Raw genomic sequence first — 24,215 nt, 5'->3', positions numbered from 1 at the left:
ATTTAGAGGATTTAAAAGTAGATTTTTAGGATTTTCAAAGGCAAACTCGTGTGTAAAGTGTGAGTGGAGATGCAGCTCCATGAAGAGAAATCCCATAATCTTCGTACACATCAGTGCGGAGTGAGGTGGTTTTGCTCTTACCTGACTTCCTTCTTTCTGCCAGAAGACGGCAGGCTGAGGGTTCCCTTTGGTCTCGCACGGAAAAGTGGCGGTGCGGCCCTGAGCCACAATCTGGTCCCTCGGGCGGATGACGAACTGGGGCGGGGCTGAAGTCAAAGGGCAGAAACACGAGCGTTAGAGCGGCGACACATCGGGGGCCGGAGGTCGTCAGGGAGAGGGAGTTTAAAGCAAAACAAGCAAAACAAAAAAATACTGTGCGTATCACACGGGAGTGCTGTTCAGAGCTTCCATGCAGCGTTTGGTTCGTCTCATGAACTCTAGTGGCTCTGGACAGAGGGGACACACACACACACACACACAGCAATAGCTGTCATTTCCATGGCAACCACGTTGGCCATTCATCCAGGTGCGGCTGAGGCTGAATGAATGACAGAACCAAAAACCATGCCCTGGGAACATCCACCACTATGGACAGGTATAGACATATACATACAGTATATATATGTATATTTAATTATGTCTGACGTTCCATATGTGAGATTACAGCACATCACACAACGTATCACATATAGGAAAGTGGCTGTGATCAAAGATTCTCTCCGTCACTTCAAACCCACGCCGTCCCCGACGTCGAGGAGAAAAAAAAAGAAGCTTTATCAGGCTTTAAGATCCTGGTGTGAAGCTTTCACAGTCAATATTTACGACTGCGTCAAACCGCAGACATTTCCCTCCTCACAACCGACATCTTTGACGGAGTGAGCCCAACTTGACGGATGCCGTTCAATAATAAAGACGAGTGTGGAGATTAGACACCGGCTCTTTTCTCTCCGAGTCAGAGTCTCATCCTGTCACAGCAAATTCCACTTTAGTCCGAGTGACATTTATCATGTTGTTGCCCAAAAAAAAAACAGAATAAAGAAGTGAGATGGAGAAAATTCTCTCGAGCAAAGGTCCGGAAACGTCATAGTGTTAGGGTGAAATGCAATTTACTGTGTATTTCAATGTTTTTATCAGTGCTTTTTAAACTTATCAGACTTTTAAAACATAATAAAAAAACATTTTAAGGATATTTTTTCCCTGAATTATCATTGGATTATAGGGATTATTAAAAACCTACACCTACAGCACCAAAAACAGCCCTTTGGAGACACATGAATGGAATCTATGTTTCTGTCACACACTCACTGGCCAAAATGCTCATCTGATTTTATTGATTTGATTGGCTCACGTGTGTCATGTGACAATCATTTCCTGGACTCGTGGTTAATGAACTGATTCAGTTTCACTGAAAACAGCTGCTTTACAAGTTACGAGTCACTCGTTTGTGTGTGTGTGTGTGTGTGTGTAAAACAAAGTCCCGGCAGTTTCATGCAGCCGTGCAGTGATGACTCCGCCCCCACAGGTACTATTTCGTAGTGGAAAAAAAAACAACCTAAACCGCGCCGTGGCGAGGCGAGGCGAGCTGGGACCATAGGTGGAAAAGGGCTTCATTCCCAAAAATAACCTGCAAGAGCAGCTATGGCATATTTAGCTGTTTGACAATGTCTTGACCTTTGACCTGAGATAATTTACTGCGTGACCCACGTCCTCTCTTTATTTACTCGCACTGCAACTGCAACGTTTGCCGAGATAAGACATCAATGACACATAAGAGGAGGAAATATGGTTCCTGGAGAGAGAGAGAGAGAGAGACAATGGAAGACCATAAACTCAAGTGAGCGCGGACAATGAGTCGTATAGAGGCCGTAGTTTTTCCCTCGAGATAACAAAGTAAAGAGATTCTACAGATTGTTGTAAAAAGAATTAGAATTGTTGCAGTGCAACATCTTGCTCTCTTTGTGTCTTTGGATTTCGGGTCTAAGTCCTTCCACGGAGAAGCCAGCTGGTTCCACTAAAGCAGAACTCTTCCCATTTGGCTGCTTTCTTCATGTAATTCCTCTTTTTGGACGGGGGGGGTGTGGGGGGGTGAGTATGTGTATTTGTGAGCGATACACACGGTTGGGAACGGTGCAGATGGCTGCAGATTTACTGCCTTCCCATTTGGCCTTGTGCAGCTTGGATATCTTGTGGCTCTCACAATACTGGGCCTGATACAGAGCTCCTAAATCATCCACTGGCAGGGATTCAGTTCCCTCCTCTCACTTCCGTCTTATCCCACACACACACACACACCGCGCCACTAACCAGCGGCTGAGAGCGACGCCCGACAACCGACGCCTCGCACCGTCCGGCCTGTAACTGCCCTTTCTCACACTCTCTCCGTCTGGATTTCCAAACGCAGTGAAGTGACGGGAACACGTCAGAGGTTTATAATTGGATTCTGCCTGTAGGGTTGATTGTAAACAGCTGGACGTCAAAAACAAAGCTTTGAGTGTTGTTTATGTGGATTAGAACTCGAAATCAATCTGTTAATCTTCTTACTTTGATACTAATTTAATAAAGATGGCTCCTTTTTGGGGCTCTGCCGTTAATAGTGACATTTTTAAATCACTTCATCTTCACACAAGGTCGAAGTGTGAGCTATAAGTATTCTTATTCTGGTTAATATTTGTATTTTCATTAGACAATTCTGTTTAAAACCTTGTCAAAGCAATTTGTAGCGTTGTTTTGGGAAAGGGAAATACAAATTAGGTTTGTTATGATTTAGGGACATGATTCATTGTTTAATCGCTGTTAATCACAGATTTATCATGTTTATAATTTGATTATTTCCTAATCTAAAACAGTTTTGGGGCCACATTAGTAATGCGAAGCATGTTCTATACAAAAATAGCTTGATTTTAAGTCAGATGAATGTGAAGAAAGTTACTTTATGAAGGAAACACAACCTCTACTTAGGGAATAATTGATCCTCAGTCTCTTTCCCGTTTTATTGTGATGTTGCGTACGTCATCAGCTGCCTTTATACGTTATGATTGATGTGTCAACGCTGACAGCTCTATTATTATCATCATCATCATCACAGTTTTGGTTGCAAAGACTTCACTTTCAATCGTTTTCTCTCTGCAGCGACAGCACGACTTTCTTTGTCCCTTCATGTTTCATTTTAAACATATTAAAAGACTTTTTTTAGGAGGAGGTCCACAGAGCAGCAAAAGCGAAAGCATCAAACCCTGCGACAAATCAAGAGGAAGTCAGTGTGTGAGCGTTTCAAAGCCTGGCTCAGGGCGGACTCACACACACACACTGGCCCAGTTTTGATTCAGAGACCCTTAATGACATGTGAGAGGCTCCTTCCTGTCCCCTCCAAAGGAAACACATGATCAGGCGCCCATATTTAATTCATGACAAGTCACATCTGCCTGGTTTGGAGAGCGGCGGGAGAAGAAGGAACGGACAGAACGACCGAGCGCACGCGTTCAATCCCCACCTCTTCCCACAGGCGGCGTGAATGTGTTATTCACGACTGAAAGTTTGACAGTCGTAGAATAGCTGCTGCTGTTTTGGCCAAAGTCAGCCAACACATGTCGGCCAATTCTTTTCTTCTCTCCCTCCTTTGTCCTGTTCCCTCATTCTTCACATTTATTCTCTGTCATATAAAAAAACAACATACCCTGTTCTCTCGTATGCCACTTCCACTCACTACTGCTGACAATTGTACATCTCAAGTGTATCAGATTTGACCTTTTCCCTCCGTCTGCGGGGAGGGGGATATAAGGAGAGTCTCCACTCAGTGTTCCGGGGCTTGAGAGAAGCTCGTCCAAAACAAACAGATCTCATCCTTGTGTTCCAAGAAGCCACAGATGGCCCGAAGAAGCGCGAGTTAAACACGTACTGGACCATATGAGATGACAATGCTGGAGGCGGCCAGAGCCACTCAAGGATGCGCTGCAGAACTCAGCTTTATAAAACCTCGATAAATCCATGAAAAAATAAAACCCACACGTCGAGATGTGTCGCTTCATGAGTAGAGACGTCACGTGTTGACGTTCCGACCACAGACTGTATTTAAAAAATCAACGTAGTGTTCTAGTTGCAAAGTAGAAGAAGCCTCAATATTCAGAATTTTTAATTATAATATAATATATAAGTATATTATATTATATTATTTTATATATTATATTATATTATATATAATTTTACGATAATTTACAAAAGACATCACGTTCCATTAAAAACAAGCTTCACGTCTCAAACCGGAAGACTACGTCCATTTTTTTGATCATCTCTGGTTGCACCAACTGTCAACAGGTCCATGTTCTAACCCATGACCACATCTATGCGCAATAACTGCGGCAGCGGCTTTGACGATCAACAGGCATAAAAACAAACAAACACCAAAGCGTTTGAAAACCACACCCACACGAATACCACTCACTCTCACTGTCACGACTTGTCAAACACAAACCTACAATAAAAAATGTGCCTTTGGCAAAAAAAAAAAAAACCCAAAACATTTTTGTGTAATTTGTCCGATCATTACGTTAAAATTGAACGTCAATACCTGGAATATCTAGTACATAAACACACAAGAAAACAACCATTGGAAGGACAGACACCTGTGTTCAGGCAGTCAGGTGTGTACAGCATATGAAGAGCATGCATGCAGGATGGGATCAAATCAGAAGGATGGGTACTTACCGACAGGGCGAGCTGGAGACACAACAATGGAGGAGGAGGAGGAGGACGAGTGGATACACGCACGAGACACAAAATAAGAGACAAGGACGCACAAAAACAAAAACGGGGGAACAAAAAGAAAGAATCGTAAAATGAGAAAATCAAAGTCAGAACGAATGACATGTCGTGTTTGGGGGTAAAAGTATTGTTTTGGACGTTTGTCCATCGTCCACTGGACTGATTATGTCGTGCAAAACGTGCGACTGAACCTTCACTGCTCGCATTCGTGAAAATCTACAGTTTGACGTCCACAAAGGACACTTTTGAAATACCCACACAGCTCTTCATAAGCTAAGGATTTCTGTAGGCGTCTCCACGAGTGAAATACAAAAAAAAGAAAGAAGAGAATTCAACCCAGACTGTGTTTTCCCTCCCTCTGGCCCCCCGTGTGTCGCTCTAAAGCTCTCCACTGGGACCTTAAACACTTGGGTTTAATGGGAAGAAGAGTGGTGAAAAGAGGGGAAATTATGGTTAGAATGTTTTTATTAACCTTGCAAACCCCTGACTGGCGGTGTGCACCAGTAATCTGTGAAATGGCTTTAGCTGACTTGTGGGTGGTTAGAGCATGGAGGGTAGCATGGCTAACAGAGGAGGGGGGAGGAGAGCGCGAGTGTGCCGACTCTGCACTTGCAAAATGTAAATAATTAAACACATTCATAGACTTTGCTCGTGGGAGTTGGCGTCCTGGATTTCAAGACCCTGCGGAGGGAAACTGCCAATCTGACTCTCAGGACGGTGACCTCAGTGCTCTCCACGTTCCTCCGTGTGAAATGTGTTTTTTACCTCTGACTGTGAGCGTTGCCGAGGCTTCCAGCTTCCCCACGCGGTTCTCCGCCACACAGGTGAACATGCCCTCGTCGCTCACCGACGCCTTCTTCACCCGCAGCACGTAGTCGTCCTTGTCGTACTTGGTCTCGTATCTGTCAGCGAACACAAAAGGAACGGAAGAAAGTTAGAGCGTCGTGAAATTTGTTTTGCCCATTCAGCGTTCAGTTAAACTACAAATAAACCCCCCCGCGCGACACTTATGGACGTGCTTCAGCACCTCCTGTAAAAGTGTCTGACAGCGGCAGCAGCCGTGAAAACTGTATTTCTTCTTCTCGCGGAGGAACACAGGAGCACAAATGTTCATTATGACAAATGGAGACTGTGAGGAGGAGAATCAATTATTCAACAATGACACACAGAGAGAAGAGTGCACTCAGCCAGAAACCCCACATACAGCAACTTGTTCAATATTCATGACAGGTTTGTGTATGTGTATGTGTGTTTTTTTTTTAAAAACCACATTCAGACGTTTGTGTAAATGTGTGTCTACTGCATGTTACTGGTGGAAATATCGAATATATCTTTAAAATTAAATTTATTTACTGTTATAGAGCTGATGACACCGTCGGACTACTACACACACACACACACACACACAAAAACTACTATATTCTAAGATATGTTTGTAAAAAAAGCTGATTTGTCCTCCATTGCAAGGCCCTTGCTCCAAATTAGGCAGCCATCTTGTGTCATTGTGTTGCAACGGATACCTGAACAGAAAAAAAGCAACAGTAAAAAGAAGAAGGTATGCACAGGCCACCGTAGTTCCCTGGTGGATCCTGCGTTCGCTGCACTCTGCAGTCTCACCAGTAGAGGTCACTAATCGATGGTTTCATGCACATTTTCTCACTTTAGAGGCACATGAATGCTAAGAGACGAGATGCTATATCTATGACTTCTTTATCTTTACGCGCTGGGACGATGACGTGACAACAGCACAGCTGGTCGTGGACAGAGGATTTTACACTGATGATGACGTGGAAGAATGTATGGTTGCAAAATGAAAGCTACGGCTGAAAAGCGTAATTGTGTGTAATTGAAGGGGTGCCGGCCTGGCAGCGTGTCAGCACTGTGATGGCGGAGGAGGAGGAGGGGGAGGAGGAGGAGGAGGAGGAGGAGGAGGAGGAGGAGGTGAGGCTGTGAGATGCTGCTTTGTCAGCCTGACAACCTTCTGCTGTCCACAGTCTGTCACTCACAGACACTGGGAACAGTTGGGATGCAAGAGAGAAGAAGAAGAAGACACTGTTGTATGTTGATGCTTTAAAGGTCCGGAGAGTAAGAACTAGTGACATCTAATGGTGAGACTGCAGATTGCGACAAACGAAGGAATAGTCTGCTCATCCGTCCCTTTCCAAAGCGTGTCAGGCCTTTGCGTACCAACAAGGATGATGCTGTTTAAGAAAACATTGAGTTGTTTGTTAGCTGACGAGGTTTCGACAGACCTAGACAATTCAAAAACTATGGTCTGGTGATCTGTCCAGGATGGATGGATACCAGAAAACAGAGAAATAGAGCTTTGCGCCCATATACTTGTCATTACGGTAGAACCTCAGGACTTCCACGGAACGAGCGTCCACTCACAGACGAGATTCACCAATGACGTCAGCTTCTCCAGATATAGAAACTGAAAGTTATCTTGGAACTCATTGAACATTTTTTTTGACAATTCTACAGCCATAAAGTCCAAACAAATCCAGGCGGCCTGATTACTGTTGTTCATAGGAGGGTTAAAGTGCGTTCTTGTAAGGTTATGTTTGAAATTGTGAACTCTATGTCTGGAAACAAGACTGCAGACTTTGTTAAACACACAATCTTTTGCCTAGATGACAGTAAAATCAGTAGAAACCTGACTCTACTGCACTTCATTTTATTTTATGGTGATTATTCTCTTTAAAAAAACACAATTATTGGTAGTAAACACCGCTGAAATGTTACACACTAGCCCAGTAAAGCCATCTCTTTGATTATAACGAGACTTCTTCTCACTGCCGTCTGCTGAAGTGCATTTTGGACAGGACCGCTCAAAATTCCATACGTTAGTGTGATAAAAAATCCTTCATTACAGTGTGCCGCCTCTGTGCGTTTGAACTTGTTGAGAGAACAGTTGAAAAGCACACGTAAACAAGCCGTGATGTCTACTAGTTTAATGCTAACATATCGAAAGATAAAGTCCCAAAGTGGTTTCCGCGGCAAACTGTACCGCAAAGGAAGAAAAATGCCGGCCGGCACAACAGTACAACTCTCTCTTTATGTCCTTTTAACAGCGTCTGGATACGTGTTGGCTTCACACATCACAACAATAATAAAAAACAGTTAGAAAGACAAGTATCACGCTTGGCCCCTAATGTTTAAACGTTAATTCTGTGGACGATGGGACACATTTTGGTCATAAACGACCCGGTTTGCAGCGATGCTCTCTCGAGTATTAATGTAGGTTCCGGTCCATTTCCCTCAGAGCGGGAAAGACCCCGCCGCTCGACCATCGCCGCGTGTATTGATGGCTGTTTGCCGCCGGCAGCTGCAGAGCTAATCTGTCCCCTCCCACAGTTATGACATTTCCCCAGCAAACATCCACAGGCAGCTTTATTGAAGCACATTCCTCAACTCCTGACTGCCAGTTCCACCTCTCCACACAGGTACTTAAGACACTGTAATGATTATTTGACTGAGTCATGACTGAACGCTTTGTTCTATAGAGAGAGAGAGAGAGAGAGGGGGATGTACAGTTCAGGTAACGACAGGGCGACATGAATAAAAACATTTACTGTTGAGGTTTTGGAAGTGAGTGGCGTCCAAAAGGGAACGAGGAGGCAGATTGAGAACAAACAAGCTAATGAGAATCCTTGTGCCCTCCGGCGAGGACAGGGAAGCACAACTCGACATGAAAGTGGAGGGAGAGATGAGCAAATGAGTGACAGGAACAAGTTGGGGCTTAGTGATGAAACCGGGACTCCCAAACAAACAACCCACGAGTGAACAAGCTGCTCCCTGTTGTCTTCAAGCGTCAACAAAGAGGAAAAGACAAAGTTTCATTTAAAAAAAACACAGGTTTCTACAGGCTCATCACCGAGTCATCAGATCTACCAGTGATTTCCAAAGACGGGGGCGGGACCCGCAGGAGGGTCATGGGAGATTTTGTTGGGGTCCCCACGGAACGTTTTATTTCATATTTATGATCATATTTTTTTTAAAAAACATGCAGATATTTGAGTTGTAAATCATTTACCGAACGTCCGGGAAATGATTTGGACAGAATGAATGTTGATACGATCAATATTTGGGTCGCAAATCTTTTAATAAAAATGGGCCCCAATGAGGCTGTCGCGGTTATAGTAAAGTAACACATTATTAGCGTGCCCACAGAAGAGTAGAATTGAATATTATCATATAACATATTGAATAATCTTCAATATATGAAGTGATCAAAGTAGAAAATAATCATGTGTTTACAAAAAAGTGGAGTTTATACTATTCAAAGCACAAGATTATAAAGGACTACGATGTTTTCTGTGACTTTTTTCGGTCAGGCTCCGTCACAGTGATTGGCCTTTTTATTTTATATCAGTGTATTAACAATAATTGTCACTGTACATGCCTGTTATCAGGGGAAAATAAACAATAAATATGCACAACAGTAAAAGCTTTGTGCAGTATATATTATTAACTGCATGGCGGTTATCAATGACTTTGCAGAAAGAAACAAAAATCTACATAAATATTGGGACCATTCATTATAAAGACGCTTCACTTTGGCGACACTGACAGAACAGAGCGCAGTACTGCTGACATGTACGAGATCACGGAGCCACCAGCGCTGATGCCAGTCGAACGACGGCGGCGCCAACCACCTTTTCAACATCCTTCACTGGGACAATACATCATCTCCTTTCACCGCTGAGAGCCAACGCCAGTCCCCGTCTTTGTGTTCACACACAAACACGTCCTCCTCTGCTCGTACGAGTCTGAGCAGCCCCGGCATCTGTACGACAGAGTGTGGCGAACCCACATGTGCACACACACACGGGCGTGTTGTTCTTGGTCTCTTCCACTATCATCCTCTCAAAAACAGAACCTCAGGCTGGTCCATGACTCATTACGGTGGGGGGGGGGGAACATGAGCCCCATCAATCTGTAATCAGCTTCCTATATGAAATCAGCCTGGATGACAAGATGAGTGGAAATACTCAGGGATAAGAGGCCGTTGTGGCCACACACACACACACACACACACACACACACAGAGAGGAACAGTAGCTCTTTATTGCGACTGGATTGGGGCAGAGCTCTGTTCTCTATTAGAGGAGGAATGTAATTGCACGTGTGGAGAAGCTGTGGAAAGGACGGAGGAGCCAAACGTCACCGTTTTAAACATATGCACACACATACAGAACAAAGTATAGAATCACATTATGCCGAGTTACTCACTCGCAGAGGAGGAGATGAGGAGTGAAGGGGAAGATGCGAGGATGAAACTGCTTTTTTATTTGACACACTTTAAAAGAATTAGATTTCCGAACTCCTTAAGTTCCTCTTTGGGGGATTCGCCTTTAAAAAAGTTGTCTGTCAGGAACACAGACGTCTGTGTTCCTCCATCACACTCGTGCCAACTCACTCACATTAACGGAGAGTTATCTGAGAGGATCCCTGAGAGGATCTTATCTTATCTCCCTCTGCTGCTGCTGCTGCTGCTGCTGTATGTGAATGTTGTGAGTCAGACTCCAGATACAGTTGAAGGACTTGTTCCTGCCTGGTTTCTGGCTGGACCGCTCTGACCCCAAGTGTCTCCCAGTGTGTTCCAGTCTTACACCATCTTTACCTCATCCTGTATCAAACGAGCCGGAGTCTACCTATGCGAGCCTCGACGCCCCAGAAGAGAGAGATCAATTAACATGCTTCTGCCTCTCATCTTCCCTCCGTGCGGCCCTGAGCCACAGCTGCTCTGCTCCCTCTTGGTTCCTCCCATGTCTTAGCAGGGTCAGGACCTTCCCAAAATGTCTGACTGACATTCATCACCTTATACTACATTAATCACAGATCAATTGGGCACGATTTCCACCCTGTGGCTAGATGTGGGGGGGAGGGATTGTGGAGAGCGGATGTATCCTAAATTTGTCTTTAAAAGGGCTACTTTTACCCGTAACCGCAGCGACGGTGGCAGCAGCGCAGTCTTTACTTTGCCAAAGTGGTTTTGGAGCAGATGGAGCGGCTGCACTGGAAAATGCGAAGGGGTGGGGAAAGAAAAAAAGAAAGTACAGTTCACCGAGCGTTGCCTGGAAGCTCAAATCGCCCTCATTTATGAATAAATGTATAACAGAAAACTTGATTTATGCTCAAAATAGAAAGCTTGGCATTCACCGGAGTAGACGTGAGCATGGAATACGATCAAGTCTAACAAGTTAAACTGTGGGAGGGATGTTTTTGCATCTGAATAAATCTGATTTACTTGAACAATTGTTATTAGAACATACTGTATTTCGACTTTCGACACTGATTCCTAATGTGTGGGACAAGAAGGGTCGCAAAAGGTTTCACTTTTCATTTTTTAAATATATAACACAGTTAATTGTGGTTTATTTCATTTGCAACAACTGCAAAACAACAGTTTGTGAAATAAATATTATATAACACTTTGGTGGGTCACAAAAAAAAGAGCTATAATGTTCTTAAGTCTGTCAATAACTGGCATACCACAAAATATAACTGGTATAATTCAACTAGAGCGCCAAAGATTATTTGATTAATCCATTATTTATTGATTACTAAAGGGTTTGGGTTTTTTTTTTGTAATTAAAACAGATTTCTCAGCTCCTTAAATGTGAATATGTTCAGGTTTCTGTGCTCCATATAACAAAAAAAATCATTAAATATGATAAATATTTTCTGACAATTGACGAACCAATTTGTCAATAATCGATGATAAAAATAATCGTTAGCTGCAGCCCTAAATTAAACATTTTATGCATTAATAGCAATAAATATAAGATATTTATTGCTGTTCAAAAATAAAAAAATATAATTTATTCCAAAAATAAAACGTTTTTGAATTGTTTGCATATAATGAATGACTTCTCTTTCACTTTCAAACAGAACATGTGTCATTTCTTTATAATCCTATGAAACTATGAAGGTTGTGTATAAAGCCACTATTCTAAAGAATGACTTCATAGCCGTTTGAGGGATTTGTGAGCCTGGTGGGACACATGACGACTCTTTTATTTTGAAAAATACTTGTCTCGTGTCGAGACACAGGGCAACAGGAGGCCGTGGTCGTACACAGCGGAGCCGGAGAGTCATCGTCTCTCTCTCTCTGCGACTGTATTAAATGAACACTGCGTTAAATGAACAAGTGTTCCAGTGACTCACAGTTGTGCTGTGATTCATGTACTCCTTGACAGAGGTTATTCTCTCACAGAATACCTGATAATCCCACTGGCTGGTAAGTACAGGCTACAGCAGAAGGAAAATTAGTAATGTTTTTTTGTTTTTTTACATGTATTATCTATAAACACTGTTCCAGGCAGATCCCCTGGTTTCTCTTTGTTCTATTCATTAATTAGAACCATTTTCCATGTAAAGTACCTGCATCACAACAACAAAAAAGATAATTATTTGCTTTCCTTTCATGACGGTGAATGAAAAGCACTAATAATGGTGGATCAACTGCACCGTCCCCTAATTAATGCTAAATTATGCTTCATAAATATACCTTATTAGGGACAATTAAGAAGATTATTAGTGACACAGTTAGTGTCAATAAACCCGCGAGAGAGCGAGGGCAGAAAATAAATACACAATCAAGCCACTGTCGCTCCTCTCGCCTCGAACACGCGCTCGCCTAAATACCAGATGTATCCACTTATATGTCAAGGGAAGTGACGGCGACAGGAAGCCCAGCCCGCTGTCTCCCCGTAATGCTGAGTCGCCGAGGTGAGAAATGGCTGAAAACGGATGGTCAGCAAAACAAAGGCGCCCCTGTCACGGCGGCTTTGACAGCTCTCTCAAACGGAGTGACCCGCACACCTCTACAACACACACACACACAAACCACAGAGGGATTGAGTCTGAATGTTGCAGGGGCTGTAATGTGGAGGTCGACGTGGGACAAGAGGGAGGTGAATACAGATGGACTGGAAGACCAAAGCGGCCCTGATAAGGTACAGGAGAGGACACAGGGGAGAAAATGAGGGGGAATAAAAAAAAGACCTGAGACACATACTGAGGCAGCATAGGAGATAATACACACTCAGTATGTTTCCAGGCTCAGCTCCACTGCAGCACTACTGTCCTTGTCCCAGTATACAAGCATCAGGCAGGGGACGGTTTAGTGAGTGTTTCTGCCTCCACCACACCAGGTGGTGATATGCAATTTCAGCTTGCAGGTAGTTGTTAGCATGTCAGCGTCTTCCTCCCATCCATGGAACTTTAAATTATTCAGTTCTAGCTGACAGAGCAAAATAAAAAAATCTGTCTACTTATCAGTTTAAAAATGTACTGACCCAAATGTGGCCATGTTTCTGTGTTTTTACTGTTGCCGACAGGATTTGGCGCGCGTACATCTCATTACCGTAACTCCTTGACCGTTTGTGACATCGAGAAAATTCAAAAAACTATGGACTGGCGATCTATTGGCACAGCCGCCCTTGTGGAGACCCTCATGTGGAGGATAAAGTGGCAGAAGATGGATGGGTGGATACCGAAAAGCAGAGAAATAGAGCTTTCCATAGCCCTCAGGACTTCCGCAGAACGACCGTCCAATCACAGACGAGATTCTCCAGCGTGCCACGCGTTTGTGACGTCAGCCTCTCAGTAACGTAATTCTTAAACGGTTGAATAACTGCCAGATATGGAGAGTGAAAGTCGTCTTTCAAGGAAGCAAATCTACAGCCATAATATCAAAATAAATCTGGAACGTCCCTTTGGAGCAGCCTCTCAAACCCCGCCTTTTACCTTTACTAGCACTTCTGTCTTATTTCTTTGACATTAAATCAGTCGCACACATAGAACTGTTGAATTTTTTATACGCGGACATGTGGCTACGCTATTTTTGTGAGCTTAATAGTGTAGTGTGGAGAGTTGTTATCGACCGCTATTGCTAACAGTGGCTAACGATAGCTAGCTTAAGATGTTTGTGTCTCATTTTTTTGGAAGTGGAATGCGATCAAATGGGAGTTGCGACACTCCTAGTTCCGACTTCTGATGAAAATGGAACGTAGCATAAATCTCAGTGTTCCTCCGACATTGAGAAATGTGACTTCCGTGTAAAAGTCTGGTTTTAGTCAGACTAACACAATATTTGTCACGTAAACGTACTGACAGTCATTTCACAGGGATTCGTGGACTATGGTAGAACCTGTGGAGACAGAACTCTTGACACTTATTTCCGAAGAGTAAAACACTATCGTGTGTTTTCTTTGAGAGAGAGTGGGATTTTAATCTGACACAGAAACCTAATCTCACACACGACACTTCAATACAAATCCAGTACGCACAACAGGAATAAGGTAAAAAAAAATAGAAATAGAAAAAGAAAACACAGATGCACACAGATACTGCAAGTCCATCAGTGTCTTCACAGTGTTCTGAGATAAATGCTGCTCTCCAGATGCGTGGAGACACATGGCAAAGACTTTCCCCAGGGAAAACACACAACTCCACCCTCTGAATCTAATCATATGTATATTGGTTGAAAAAAAGAAAAGAGAAGGGGTGAATCCCTTTCATTCTAGACCTATTTCTCTTGGGAAGACAGGGTATTTTAATTTTACATGTGCCGGTCAGTGATTTTAATCCTGCCCAGAGCACAGATACACAGTTTGTCTCCTCTTTTCTTTTCTTTTCTCCTCCTCGGTTAATAATTAAAGCCCCGACTATTATTCAGTGCACTTATTCTCACAATTTAGGTCGTTTTCTATCCGACACCTTGTATTTCACTTTATTAGCTCAGCACATAGAGGTTCCGTTGAGGCAAAGGAGGGAAGGTTTTTAAAAGGTTTTTCGTGACCTGTTGGCAGCATAACGTCCAATTTGGAAAGATATATATATAAAAAAAGATAAGTCATTACAAGAACAAGAACCTGCAAGATTATAAAATGGTGCTTATTCAATTTCAGCTACGGGTAATTATTCTGTCCTGGCTCATGCGCCTTTTTGGCACAAATAATTACAATTCAAGTGGAATTACACAAGTTAACATCTTATAAAACATATTTACTTTAAAAAAAAAAGAAGAAAAATCTAATCATTTTGTCTTATAAAGAGCGGGGCTCTAATTTGGTTTTGGTTTGGAAAGATGAGTTTTCCGACCATGTCCTCCCTCTGGAATATTAATCCTGTCCAAACAAGGTTTATATGAATTTTCCGTGTGCCACACAAACAAGATTAAATCTTAAGTATTGAGTCGGACTTAATTGCACCGTGAGTAGAGCGCATGGAAAACAAGAACGCCGGCGCTTTAATAAAAATGCCACGGCGACTAAAGACATTCATAATCAGAAATAATTAAAAAAAAACAGGCAATGCTGAATAATGTTGTTTGACATTCTAATTTCCAGTGTATCTGTCAATACTTTGAACACACGCCGATGTTCGAATCTGTAGGAATTTCCAATCGTGGAAGATGAAATTGACCTGTTTTATTACACTAGGGGAATAGAATAGAGACAAATCAGCTTGTTTGGTGATTAGATTTTAAAAGAAACAAAGAGTGAGGTTAAAAAAGAAAAAAAAAAAAAGAGCAGCACTGTTGTCTTTGTCCTCTAATTGAAACCATTCCTGTGTTGTTGTCTCTATCTCCCCTTCTGTCCCACAGAGACTGAAGCCAGTGCCATCCTGGCGTGTGTTATGTCTATGTGCCAGTGTGTGTGTGTGTTTGCCCGGGAGGCTGCTGGTGCCACTGAGCATATTAAAGACCTGTTTACTCAGCTGAGGCTCCATTCGCCTTCATCCTCACTTTTGAAAAGTCCCACAGAACAGCCTCAGAGAGGGAGACGCAGGCAGGCAGGGCATGTGCGAAGGGACGGGCAGAGACAAGTTGAAACAGTTTGATGTTAAAGACGTTTGGAGCGGCCTCACAGAGCGCGCGTCTTTCCGCGGCTTACCATAATAATAAGGACAATGTAACCTCTCGAGATAGAGAGCAAACAAAGACCATCAACCTCCTCCACTGCATATCAGAGCGCTCCATCTGCAGCCGTTTCATTCCTGTGGCGACGACCACTATCAATACATTTACACAAGCCCACAGCATGCATATGTGTATATATATACACAGGTGTGTGTTAGAGTAGCTTTATTTCTCATTTTCTTTATTTTACTTCTTGCTATTTAACAAACGTGACCCAGTTTTGTCCCTGGCATTCAAACCGATCCTCTGTGACACAGAAAAGAAGCCGTGTTTGATGTAAGAAGACCAGGAAGTCCTAATCAGAACATAACAGTTTTTCCTACTTCCTCTCTGCTTCCAAGCAAAACTGTGGAATTAAACATAGGAAACAAAAAACAAAGTTCTCCGGATGTAATTAGTAACACTGCAATATTTGTTATTTATGAATTCTGGGCGCCGTTTGCTGTTATGTTTTTCCCATATTCATATAAAGCCAGACTTCAAAGTGAGTGATGACACATGAAACTCATCCTACTTCATTATAAATCTGCTAATTAGTGTCCAAAGTGAGCTCATTCTCCACAGCCAACTCCCTTTCAAAGACACGAGTGGAATAGTTTTCATGTGTTTGCTTTGGCACGGCGCTCGCGTCCCCGCTGCCTTGCTGAACTCAATCCTTATCAGACGCAAACAAACTGCCTACGCCGAGCTCTGCTGCTATAGCCTTGAGAGATGTCGGGTCTGCTGAGTGTGTGCTGTAGGAGGTGATCCAAACCGTGTGTGTGAGTGTGTGTGGGAGAGGCTCTCTTTGAAGTCCACTCCTGACCAATGACACTGCTGCCAAGTCCAGTGACTCACGGTGAAGCAACAGGCGGACACACAGGTCCCGACAGGAACGCTATCACCACATCATCAGAACCTCAACGTCTTAAATACATTGAGACATTGAAGTCACCTTTCCACCATTATCATTTTCCCCCGTCACGTCCTCAGATGTTTCCTCCAGGTGGGAACGGACATTCAAATCAAAGAAACAGCAGGTGTGCGAGTTCTCGTCTCTTATTTTCTTTTTTTCCCTTTCACCTGTCACGATGTGCTGATTCTGGATTCTGATCAAACAAAGACACATGCGGATGATTGACACGTGGCTGTGGCCGCTGCCTTCTGCACGCTGCTCGCTTTCATCGGCGCTCAGCGGCGTAGTGGAGACGCTGTGAGCTCGTGGACAGAAAAGGTTGAAAAGTCTGTGGAGATTCCCACTGAAATGCTTCTCATTAGAATGGAGCCACATTGGGCGGGTCAAATCATCATATCTGGTGTATTTTTCCTCTAAATGGGAACTCTTACAAAACAACCTACTGGAGGAAACCCGAAACTAGTCATTGAGTCCATTGACTCATAAATGAAGCGAGAACTAGAAGCTAATCTTCTGACTGACTTCTATTCAAACTGAGTTCTTTTGCAACCGAGCTGCAGAGCTGCAGAGCTGCAGAGCTGCAGAGCTGCAGAGCTGCAGAGCTTCAGAGCTTCAGAGCTGCAGAGCGAAGGAAACGGCAGCTTGTGGCTCAGAAATCTACATGGTGATTCACTCAGGTAGATGCTCATCGAATGGTGACTGTTGCCAAATTAGCGGCGCGTTCCAGTGCCAGCCTAATCCATTAGTCTTTGTTCTGTTGGTTTATTTGTAAGTGTATATTCAAATCCACATGTCATGTCAGCCTGGGTTAAATGATTATCCTCCATGTCTCTGAGCGGCTGCACCTCCACACAGACACTAAAGGGCCATGTCAGCTATACTTCATATCTCCTGTCATTCTATCCGTCTCTGTTTCTTTTTCTCCTTCTGGGGGGAAAAAAAAAAAAAAACTACCTTTCATTCTCCCCCCCCCACACACACACACACACACGTCACTCACTTTTAATTGTCTCGCAGCTGAGTATCTGTTCGACTCCACCTGACATGAGACACTGTCTATTCCTGTTCAGACTGTGGAGGCTGTTTATTGTGGAGCCTGTGGGCGGAGCCATTTTCATCCAGAATGTGTAATGTGTGTGTACAGCAGCGTAATAGGGCTATTTATTGCTCCCTGGCAGCCGAGCCAGGTGAGAGCTGGCAGTGTGAGTAATGATTAGTTTGAAACAGTCACTCAGACTGACACCAGCGCCTCCGCGGCTCCTGTGCATTAAGTGCAGCCTGTCACATCAGTGGGACACAAACGCAGGCAGTCAATACAGACAGGGGGGGGGGGTATTATCGTGAAGAAACTTTTCTCCACTAAAAGGTACTTCTTTTTTTGCTTATTCTTCTATTTAAAGGGTAAATAAACCCTCTGTTTTGAAGCTGAAAAATGCCAAGACGTGGGCTGAGTGATGGCGGGAGAGTGGGGGATAGTGAATCTGACACTGAGTTGCAGTTGTGTGAGGTTCTCAGAGAGAAAGGCAATGAAGAGGCGGCTACGGCATTTATAAAAGGGGGAGGAGCCTCGCACTGATCAGTCAAGACAGTGGCGAAAGCGTCGACTAAGGCCTTGTTTAGACTAAAATCCGATTTTTGTGTCCATATTGACATTATCTAGTCTTGTTATACTTGTTCAACTTTCTTCAGATTTTTAAACTACAGTCTTCCATTGTGTCGATCACTTCACACGCCTCCAATTAACGCCTGTCTTTCCGTATCCAACGACATTGTTGTTGTTGTGACGCTGAAGACACTTTGAAATCCTATCTGAGGCAACGAGACGTTCAGATTGAAGCAGGTCGGTAAAAAATACGTTCAGAATCGTACTCGAAACCACCTCTGGTGTTTTTTAGCTGTTCGGACTGTCAAAAACAATCAAGCTAGATACAATGTAGAGATAGTAGACAGTAGACGCACCGATTTTGTACAATTTCTGTAGAATATAAGATTTGCAGATTACTGCATACCCATAAACACCGGTTGTCACCTGCGATTAGCGGTTTAGTTAGACTTTAATTGAAGGTTCTTACCTCCCACGGACATCGATGTCGTCTTTCCTCCAGCGTACGTTGGGTTGAGGGTCTCCTTGTACCTGACAGCGAAACTCCACCGTCTCCTCCTCCAGCACCACCTGGTTGATCGGCCTCCGGAGGAAAGCCGGTCGCTCTGAAAGAACGACACCAAACATTAAAATAGAAAATAGAGCATTTCAGTGAGTCTGTCACTGTGGCCACAATAATATTTAATAACGTGTACATTACAGTCAGTAAGGAGTCGAGCAGCAGCCGCAGCAGCAGCAGCAGCCCTGACTGAGCTCACATCTGGTGCTTTGACAGTACAGGAACTTGAGAATTAAAAGAAAATAAATTTCATTGGAGCTCCTGACAGCTTAATGGTGGAATATTAAATATGATGTCGCGTAAATGAGCTCCAGATTGAATCTCAGTGGGAAGAGAGTCGCCAAAAAAGATGAGGATCAAGGAGTTTTTCAAGAGTGTGGAAATGTACTTCCACGTTTGAGCTTGATGTACTTCAGGGACGTATTTCTGGGTGGAGAACTTTTCACTCCAGTTTTACTGTAAGTGAGAATGTGACGTAACGTGTACGGAAGTCGTTCACTGAGGAGAAACTCACCGAACACGGTGACCTGTGCCGTCTCGCTGTCCCTTTCCCCGACCATGTTGGTGCCCACGCACACGTACATGCCAGCGTCGTTCTTTCTCGTGTTGGAGATCATGAGTTTTCCTCCTCGAATCTGAAGGAAAAAAAGACAACACGACACACATTAGACTTTGATTCATCTTTCTTTCTTGCATGCAAAATAATCTCAATCTCAATCTTCTTGACATGTAAGATAAATGATGGTAAAAACGATAACATTATGTTGCATTAATCCCACAACAGGGAAAATATTCAATATTTCATTAGTGAGCATAGTTAAAAAGTACATAAACATGGATTATAGAAGTATAATAGAAGAATATAATAGAAAAGTATTAAGATGACAGTATTTGTGTTAAGTTTGGTGATTTTTTATTGTACATGCAGATTATTATTATCAATAATAATAATAATAATAATAACAATAATGATTAGGTACCTTTTTCAGAAAATGGAGTACATTCGTATTCTATGAATCAGAATGGATTGAACAACTGTTGAAACTTAATCATTGAATTACCACTAACCCTTGACCCCATTTGAGTGTGTATTATCTCCTAAATGTGTTTGTATAGTGAAGTTCAAAAAGAAAAAGATGACGGATCACACTTTGGCTTTTAAGGGAAGTGGTTTTCCCTTAAACTTATTTGAGGCAAAAACCACACCACCTCTAGTGGGAACACCCTATTAAAGGCACAATATGTCATTTCTGCCTCTACAGAACTCTTAATTTGCAAAAGACCCAGTTTGTTGATGTAGGTATGCAGCGTGGCATCATGGGATTTGTTGTCTTGTTTGGTAGAAAATGGCAATAAGTAGTTTGTGATCCTTTAGTGACAAAACCCCCAAAAATTGAATGAAATAGAACATTTTCTTCCCAACTCTGGATTTCTATGGACTTAAATAACCTACACAACAAAATATACAACATTAGAAATGTTAAATAACACCTTCATCATAACAGACACTCACTGTGATCCTGTCGTCCTTGTCGTCGATCCGCACTTTGTCCTTCTTCCAGAAGATGGTGGGTTCAGGGTGACCTCTGGGAGGAACACACTCCAGGATGGCCGGCTCTCCTGCTGCCACCACCACGTCTGTGGGGTTCTGTCTGAAGTCATCTCGCAGCACTGAGGAGACGGAGAAACAAACGAGAAAGTAGATTAAATCTCTGATTCGTCACTGCTGCTATTTCTTGGTAATTGAGTGTCTTAAGATCTGCGACGGGTCACAGACACGCAGCCGCTATTTCAGATGATTCTCACTGTCACAAACTAGTTGCATGATGAACGACTACTACCACAAACTGCATCTGTATCTTCATAAAAGTGTGTAAATTGTATTTTAAGAGTAGATTTGTGCAGCATGTTTAAGGTCACCGTTTTTCAAACGTCCTCATATACGTACGTACATGCATTAAGTTCGTGTGCAATGTTCAACGCGGTGATTAATATGGGATGTGAAGCCTCATCTGCCTCGGCGAGCACAAATAAAAGCTAATTGCAGCTAATGGACGTCCCCGAGGAGGTGGAAGAACAAACAGAGACAGAGCGCCCCGCAGCCTGGTGTCAGTCACATGTGAGAGAAAGCTCACGGGGTGCAACACTGACATGTGCAAGTACTCATTCTTGCACACTGCCAGATATTATGTGCTAAAACACACACACACACACACACACACACAGGCACAGTGGGTGGTCCTATGAACAAGTGTGGCCCTCAGGTAAGTCGCTCAATCATGGATGTAAAAAGGTAAAAAGAGAAACACGCGAGCGAAGCTGATGTAACACACAGAAACGTGCACGCGTCAGACGCTACAATAAAACAAGTAAGTGTTTTTTTAATGTGGTGGAGGGAGAAAAAGCACTTATACATGTGGGCTCTGTTTTAAAAAAAAAACCACACAACTCTTTTTTTAATTATTCTGCGTGGCTTCACGGCGCGGATGAAGAAGAAAAAAAAAAAGATAAAAACACACCGATCATCGGCGACAACGTTTTAAGCTGTTGTTCTAATGGTGTGGCACAAACGCACTAAAGTCACTGTAAGAAATTAAATCCACAGTTAATGGTGCGTTCAGAGCAGGTTCACGTTCCACACCAGCGGAAAAAGAATGCTTAAAGGTGCAGTGTGGAACATTAAGGAGGGTTAATTAGCAGAAACTGAATGTAATGTCCATACATGTGTATGTATGAAGTGTATAACGGCTTTGGAATCAAAATTGTATGGTGTTTGTAGCCTTGGATAAAGTCTTTTACTGTATATAGTTGCTCCGCCATGTTTCTACATACACTGGAAATGCATTTCAATAATAAATCTGAGTTCTTTGGTCCATGAAATGTCCGAAAAGGTGGGAAAATGTTGACTAACTGTTCTCAAACATCTCGTTTTGTCCACAAACCAAATTTATCACGTTATCATGATTTCTTTGTTACGTGGAGCAAAAGAAACCATGAAAATATTCACATTTAAGAAGCTGAGAAATCAAAAAAACTTGTTTTATTTATACGGAAAAACACTCGAACTGATACTATAGATGAATAAAACCAACAGATTTGACATGAATTTAAAGGTTTGAAGAGAGTCATCTCCAACATGAGGAAAACAAACAAATGACAGCACTTTAATTGTAAATAAATGCATGTTATAATTAGTTTTAATGCTTATTCATATAGAATCAGGGGGTTAGGGTTAAGGTAAGTGTTAAAATAATGCGCTAACAGGAAGTAGCCGCACTTTCACGCATGTGGAGGACAAACCGGGTTTACAGAAGGAAAAGGGAAATGCTTTCTGGTATGTGAAGGCCACCGTAGATCCACGTAGGTCCTGTGTTTGTTGTGACCTACAGCCTCTCACTCATTCATCCACACTGGGATTTTAAAGATCTCCATTTGATCTACGGCGAATCAAACCCGTGGACCCTCAGCAGCGAGGGGACACGCGGTCCCTCTCACGGATAAAAGCACTGAGCTTGTTGAAGGATGTTTGAAGATGCTTGAGGAGGGAGGAATTAAGGGCAGAGCCGCCACAGGTTCTTATGTAAATTCCACGCGGCACAACGGCAGGGAGGGCCGGGATTATTAGAGGGGATAACTGGTCCCTGCGGCCCAGGCTTCTCTCATCTCCTCATTTATTCGTCCCGCTACCCTCTCTGTGAGAAAAGCCATGCAGCCATTGTCTTCTTCTTCTTTATTTAGTTATTTATTTATCTATCTGGAGCAAGGGGGGGGGACAGAGGAAGCTTTCAACCCAATTATCCTGGGGGATGCAGACGAGGACAGAGTGGGACTTTTGTGTGTGACATGAATTCAAATGGAATCTTTACATGTGTGTGGGATGGGAGGGAATAAAAAAAAGGTAGATTTTCTCTCTCTCTCTCTCTCTCTCTCTCTATCTCATGCAGGGCTGCCCTCTAATCTAAAGAGCTAAAGTAATTAGCCAGCCAGGGTGACCATAACAGCCACCACCGCCGGAGTCTCAGTATTTGCATTACAAAACAGACGCCCCGCTGTTTGAAATCATAGCCTGGTTGTGGACCATACACTGCCTGTTGTTTTCAAGATCACATTGGAGTTAATTGCTCCTTTTTCCATTCAGCGCTGATCGCACCCATGGGATTTTTTTTTTTTCCCATTCTGTCCAAATCAATTTCCTCTGAAACAGAGCGGTGACAAAAGGAACACTGCTTAGGTGCATCATAAATGGCACGCTGTCATATCTAATCTAATACTACAATACACTGCGTGTGTGTGTGTGTGTGTGTGTCACGGTACACTGCGATCCAAATAAATACACAAGAAGAAGAAGAAGGAAATACAACAGGATGAGCACAATGAGAGATTACACCCTGCGTATTGGTCCAAGGCTCGCTAATACCAAGACTCTGGGAAGATACGTTAGCTAAGTAAATGAGGGCGGAGCAGTAAATCCAAAATACACTTCAGTGGACTGTCTAATCCCGACGACAAGGCCACGGGCAGCAAGGTCAACCTCCTACAGTTGAAGCACACACTCACTCACTCAACGCAAATATTTATCCCCTGCCCCGCTCCGTTTCACAATTTGCCCGCGCTCCGTCTTCCCCGGTTGCCCCGCAGGCAACTCCTTCAGTTTAAACCTACATTATGTAAGAAAATGTGTTGTTTTGAGATTCTAAAATGACCGTGGTGTGTCATCAGAGAACAGGGAAACAAACAATCAGGTTCCCAAAGGTTTCTGAAGCTAAAAAGCCTCACTACCCTGCTAAAAAACGTCTCCACAAGAAGAGAAGAAAAATAATAATACTTTTTTCCTTGGACAGGTGAGCTACAGAAATTTAGCCAAGTTCTCTCGCTGAGTATTTAACGCAAGCACTTTGTAGCATTTGTTAAGAAAAGTGCTAACGCGACGACACTCTCCGACCGACGAGTGGCTCCAGGTACCAGGTCCTGAGTCAAGCCGAGTCGTGCTAGAACTGTATGATGGAAAATCGCCATTGGAATCATAACGCGACTGTTTTCCTCTCTTAGTCTATGTGAGGTGTGATTTGAGAGAATAATAAAGTGCGTCTGTGCAACTACTTGCTGTTAGAAACTAAACTCCGAGGCCCTGTAGACATTCAGACCCGAATCAGCCGACAGACGTAAGGTAATTGCCTCTTTGTCCCCGAGAAACTCTCGACTCCTCTTCCACTGAAAACATCTCGCCTCCTGTGGAGTTTCCAGCAGGCCCCAAACTCTGCCGTCTTGCTCACTCGCTTATTAATATTTATATTTTTTTTTTTTTTACATTTACACCTCTCTCTCTCTCTCTCTCTCCTGGCAAAGTGCTACATCTGTCAGTCTGGCTGCGGGCTAAGAAGAACCCATATCTGAAAACTACCAATCTGCCTTTTTTCGCCTCTTGTATTTAATTTATTTATATATTTATTTATTTTTCTCCCAAATA

The 24,215-nt window shown here is 43.1% G+C and overlaps 1 protein-coding gene across 11 annotated transcripts in view; it reads right to left on the bottom strand.

The window, feature by feature from the left end:
• The window catches only part of robo2 (roundabout, axon guidance receptor, homolog 2 (Drosophila)), a 338,057-nt gene that overhangs the window by 51,710 nt on the left and 262,132 nt on the right, over nt 1-24,215 (bottom strand). For 8 of the 11 annotated variants that reach the window (XM_058635007.1, XM_058635003.1, XM_058635008.1 and 5 more), the window contains exons 3-8: nt 20,262-20,419; nt 19,263-19,383; nt 18,659-18,794; nt 5,524-5,660; nt 4,702-4,713; nt 142-266 (exon numbers count right to left, since the gene is read on the bottom strand). In XM_058635007.1, the coding sequence (XP_058490990.1) occupies nt 142-266; nt 4,702-4,713; nt 5,524-5,660; nt 18,659-18,794; nt 19,263-19,383; nt 20,262-20,419 (689 nt within the window). The remainder of the gene's footprint in view (nt 1-141; nt 267-4,701; nt 4,714-5,523; nt 5,661-18,658; nt 18,795-19,262; nt 19,384-20,261; nt 20,420-24,215) is intronic. The other 3 variants (XM_058635004.1, XM_058635013.1, XM_058635011.1) reach the window with 1 other exon arrangement.

The sequence above is a fragment of the Solea solea genome, chromosome 7 (assembly GCF_958295425.1).
Source record: "Solea solea chromosome 7, fSolSol10.1, whole genome shotgun sequence".
NCBI classification, from domain to species: Eukaryota; Metazoa; Chordata; class Actinopteri; order Pleuronectiformes; family Soleidae; genus Solea; species Solea solea.
This window is presented reverse-complemented; position numbering and strand designations above follow the sequence as displayed.